This window comes from Theropithecus gelada, chromosome 4 (genome assembly GCF_003255815.1).
Source record: "Theropithecus gelada isolate Dixy chromosome 4, Tgel_1.0, whole genome shotgun sequence".
NCBI lineage: Eukaryota > Metazoa > Chordata > Mammalia > Primates > Cercopithecidae > Theropithecus > Theropithecus gelada.
Window position 1 is genome coordinate 31,913,127 of NC_037671.1, and position 5,448 is coordinate 31,918,574.

The 5,448-nt window shown below is 40.5% G+C and overlaps 1 protein-coding gene across 1 annotated transcript; it reads right to left on the bottom strand.

The window, feature by feature from the left end:
* Positions 1 to 1,754: 1,754 nt before the first annotated feature.
* Positions 1,755 to 2,693, bottom strand: LOC112623771 (olfactory receptor 2B6-like). Its single transcript, XM_025384433.1, has one exon. It carries the CDS (start codon positions 2,691 to 2,693, stop codon positions 1,755 to 1,757), a length of 939 nt encoding a protein of 312 aa, XP_025240218.1.
* Positions 2,694 to 5,448: the final 2,755 nt, after the last annotated feature.

Consider the following 5,448-nt stretch of genomic DNA (forward strand, 5'->3'; position numbering starts at 1 on the left):
CCGTCAATTCTTCCACTTTTTTTTCGAGATTTTTAGTTTCTTTGCGCTGGGTACGTAATTCCTCCTTTAGCTCTGAGAAATTTGATGGACTGAAGCCTTCTTCTCTCATCTCGTCAAAGTCATTCTCCGTCCAGCTTTGATCCGTTGCTGGCGATGAGCTGCGCTCCTTTGCCGGGGGAGATGCGCTCTTGTTTTTTGAATTTCCAGCTTTTCTGCCCTGCTTTTTCCCCATCTTTGTGGTTTTATCTGCCTCTGATCTTTGATGATGGTGATGTACTGATGGGGTTTTGGTGTAGGTGTCCTTCCTGTTTGATAGTTTTCCTTCTAACAGTCAGGACCCTCAGCTGTAGGTCTGTTGGAGATTGCTTGAGGTCCACTCCAGACCCTGTTTGCCTGGGTATCAGCAGCAGAGGCTGCAGAAGATAGAATATTTCTGAACAGCAAGTGTACCTGTCTGATTCTTGCTTTGGAGGCTTCCTCTCAGGGGTGTACTCCACCCTGTGAGGTGTGGGGTGTCAGACTGCCCCTAGTGGGGGATGTCTCCCAGTTAGGCTACTCAGGGGTCAGGGACCCGCTTGAGCAGGGAGTCTGTCCCTTCTCAGATCCCAACCTCCGTGTTGGGAGATCCACTGCTCTCTTCAAAGCTGTCAGACAGAGTCGTTTGCGTCTGCAGAGGTGTCTGCTGCTTTGTTATTGTTTTCTGTGCCCTGCCCCCAGAGGTGGAGTCTACAGAGACAGGCAGGTTTCCTTGAGCTGCTGTGAGCTCCACCCAGTTCGAGCTTCCCAGCAGCTTTGTTTACCTACTTAAGCCTCAGCAATGGCGGGCGCCCCTCCCCCAGCCTCGCTGCTGCCTTGCCGGTAGATCACAGACTGCTGTGATAGCATGGGTGTGGGACCCTCCCGGCCAGGTGTGGGATATGATCTCCTGGTGTGCCTGTTTGCTCAAAGCGCAGTATTGGGGTGGGAGTTACCCGATTCTCCAGGTGTTGTGTGTCTCAGTTCCCCTGGCTAGGAAAAGGGATTCCCTTCCCCCTTGCGCTTCTCAGGTGAGGCAATGCCTCGCCCTGCTTCAGCTCTCGCTGGTCGGGCTGCAGCAGCTGACCAGTACTGATCGTCCGGCACTCCCCATTGAGATGAACCCAGTACCTCAGTTGAAAATGCTGAAATCACCGGTCTTCTGTGTCGCTGGCGCTGGGAGTTGAAGACTGGAGCTGCTCCTATTCGGCCATCTTGCTCCGCCCTCCTACACTGAATTTTTAAGAAGAAATAGTATCTACATAAATTGGGGTTGATAAATTTATGAGATTCATGATTCTTCTAAAGTATAACGTTCTTCCCATTGAATGCCCAGTATAGCCACAGTGCCCATTTAAACTTGGGATAACTCTCAGAGAGTGATGGAATGTTTCTCAGGTGACTCTGACAGGAGGCTCATTGATGAGTGGTTGCCATACTATTTTTACAATTAGCTTGAACTAATGAATTCATTTTACTAATACTTTTTCTACATAACACAGTTACTATCTCCATATGTGCCAACCAGTATAGAACTATTTTAATATATTTCCACAATATAATGTGCATACTAGCCAAATATAATCCTTGCTGGACATGTTTACAAAGAGTCTCAGAGACATAACATATTTTGCAAGAACATGTAAACCGATATTTGATTATGAGACAAGAATTTGTTAGAGAAAACCATAGCAACCTACTCTAATTGTTCAATAACTTCATTTGATGTCTACCGACTATCACTTAAAGCTGAAAATGCTCCTCACCAGGTGGCATAATGCCCCCTTCACATCCTTATTCCGCAGGGTGTAGATAAAGGGGTTGAGTGTGGGAGTCACCACTCCATAGAAGAGGGCCATGAACTTGGGTTGATCCCTTGAGATGGAGGACGGGGGCTGAAGGTACATGCTGATGGCTGGGCCATAAAATAACAAAAGTACAATAAGATGGGAGGAACATGTCCCAAAGGCCTTTTTCCTTCCCTCAGAAGATTTGATCTTAAATACAGCATGTCCAATACTAGCATAGGAAGCAAGAATTAAGCATAGTGGGACAGCTAACATAAAAATGCATACCACAGAGAGTGTGAGCTCGTTAGAACCTTTTTCACCACAGGCATTCTTTATCAGAACAGGAATCTCACACACTAAGTGATCCAGCTTATTGAGACCACACAGTGGCAACCGTAATGTAGCAGTGGCCTCTGAGACAGCATAGGTTATTCCAATTAGCCACACGGTGGAAACTAATAGGATACAAATGCGCTGATTCATGATGAGGGTGTAGTGAAGAGGTCTGCAGATGGCCACATAGCGATCGAAGGACATGAGAGCCAAGAGCAAACATTCTGTGCCCCCCATTATGTGAAAGAAATAAAGCTGAACTGCACACCCCGTATAGCTGATGGTCTTCTTAGAGCTTCCCAGGTTAACCAGCATCTGAGGGACAATGCTTGTGGTGTAACACATGTCCAAAAAGGAGAGGTTGACGAGGAAGAAATACATAGGGCTGTGAAGACGAGAGTCTAACCTGGACACCAGAATGATTGTGACGTTTCCCATCATGGCTATGGGGTACGTTATAAGAAGACTAGTGAACAGAGGAAGCTCTAGCCAAGGGCGGTCTGCAAAGCCTAGCAGAATAAATTCTTCAAGACGGCTTTCATTAATTAGTGGCATTATCTTCAATTCATTTCACCTGTTGTAGGGATGCGGCAAGGAAGTTAGAGATACGGGCATTGACAAAACATGGTGATGCATTGATTGTCTACTTATAGATGACAGGGTGCAGTAAACTGGGGTCAGAATAACATAAAACATCTGGTATCAGGTGATCTTATTTTCCTACGTGACACTACAAATTAAAGGCAGTTATCGTAATCCAGTAACCCAACCATTTTGAAATGGAATTTCTTCCTCTGTGTAAGAAGGTTGACAATAACTATCATTCTTGAGTGAGGTGAAGATTAAATACAAAGTAAAAGTGGCTGTATAGTTTTCAAACTTTGAGTTGCATACAAATCAGCTGAGGAGGTTGCTAGAATGAAATTTATTGTTTCTTTTCTTTAGGTGTCTGATGAGTAAATGTGTCCTGGGGCTGAGGAACAGGATGATTCATTTTCAGAAACCCTGCTGCAAGGCATTGCTGAAATGTTAAGAAGAATAAACATATTGAGGTAGCAATGGTAGGAGAAAAAGGAGGAGAAAACCTGGAGTCATGTGAATCAAGATAGCGTTGTCCAGCTCCAAATAGTTGGTTGAATAATATATAATCTCCAAGGGAAGCAAGAAGGCTTTTGGATTAAACAAATCTATCTCAGCGATTTGAAACTGAACAAGAAAATTAAACACTTTTATTGTCCGTTTTCTCAAGTATAAATTGAGAGAATTAACCTACAATGACAAAGTTTCCCTATGCTTAGGAATTTTGTTTTGCATTCTTGGGCTTTTATTCATTACGATTTAGTTCAACCTTTGGGCATTTGATATTTTATGTTAAATTTTAGCTAGCATTCATTTTGAAAAAAAATTTTTATTCAATGAGATTATCATCTTGTTTTAGTATAAGAGTTTGGATAGTTGTCATGACCTACTGATTGTACATAACTACAAATATGTCTTTTAGTTCCAAGTGACTGCTGTCAGGACAAAAGTCGATGTCCCGGTTTAGGCTCAGAGACAGTCAAATCTGAAATTATTTCACGACCTTTCAAGACCTTTCCTTTTTTTTTTTTTCAGCTAAAAAGTACATTGATATACCAACATCAGCTAGTTTAGTGAAGCAGTATTTTGAGAAAGTTAATTTTTTGCTCATATGCTTTTAGTGGTGACATGTGTTTTATGAGATCACAATTCTCTGCAGGATGAGAAATATTCAGTCAAAAATTAAGATAGCATCTCCATAACAACATTCTGAGTCACTGTGCCAGTCAATTAGTTGTTTTATGGTAGCAGATTACATTTATAAGTTTATAAAGCACAGCTTCCACATTCTCTGCTTCATTACATCTTCAAAGTCATCCTCTGAGGTGTCACACAGAGCTACTCAGGGCTAACATGTGAATGTTGCCCTTTGATTATATGCTATCTTAGGCCAGAAGTGTGCAAAACAATAATAATACTCTTTCCAACTAGTCCTTAGTGAAACCTCTGTGTCAAACACCCCCATATGCTTTTTATACCATTAAATCATTTAGTATCCATCCCCAAATGCTATGACAACAAAAATTTTGGTATCCATATTTTAAGATATTGTTAATCATTTGTTTCCATACTCTGCTAATAACTAAGAACATTCTAAAGATTGAAAAGTAATCGCTGCTTTAAATGAGGTAATGAAATATTGAGACTATAAACGAGGGTTGTTCCTGAATAAGGTGACCCCTTTCACATTATTCGACCTTGATTTAATCAAGATGTATATGAGTGCATCAAATTTAAAAACATGTCTTGGCTTGAGTGCTTTTCCAGATGAAAATCTGTGTTGGAAATGGAAGATGAAATAAAGGCATGATATAAACTAATTTGATGTCAAAATAAATACAGTCATACATAGCCTAACAAGAGCGATATAGTCTGAGAAATGCATTGTTAAGTGGTTTTGTCATTGTGGGAACATAATAGAGTGCACTTAGACAAACCTAGGTGGTATAGCCTACTACACACTGAGGCTGTATGATACAGCCTATAGCTCCTAGGCTACAAACTTGTGTAGCATGTTACTGTACTGAATACTGTAGACAATTGTAATACAATGGTAAGTATTTACGTATTAAGCATATATAAACATAGAAAAGGTACAATAAAATATGTATAAAAGATAAAAAATGGTATACCTGTATTGGGCACTTACCATGAATGGAGCTTGCAGGACTTCAAGTTGCTCTGGGTGAGTGAGTGAGTGGGTGAGTGCTGAGTGAATGTGAAGGCCTAGACCACTACTGAACACTACTTTAGACTTTGTAAACACTACATTTAGCCTACACTAAAATTACTAAAAAACATTTTCTCTCTTTAACAATAAATTCATTTTAGCTAACTACAACATTTTTACTTCATAAACTTCTTAATTTCCTTAGCTTTTTGAGTATTTAATAACACTTAAAGCATACAGCTGTACAAAAGTATGTTCTTTGCCTATATCCTTATTCTATAAATTCTTTTCTTTTTTTTTTTTTAACTTGTTAAACTTTTTTGTTAAAAATGAAGACACAAACACACACATTAGCCCAGGCCTACACAAGGTCAGGATCATCAATATCATTGTCTTCCAACTCCACACCTTGTCCCACTGGAAGGTTTTCAGGGGCAATAACATGCATGAAGCTGTCATCTCCTATGATAATAATAACAATATCTTCTTCTGGTATACTTGCTGAAAGACTTGTGTGAGGCTGTTTTACTGTTAACTTTTTAAAAATAAGTAGGAGTATAA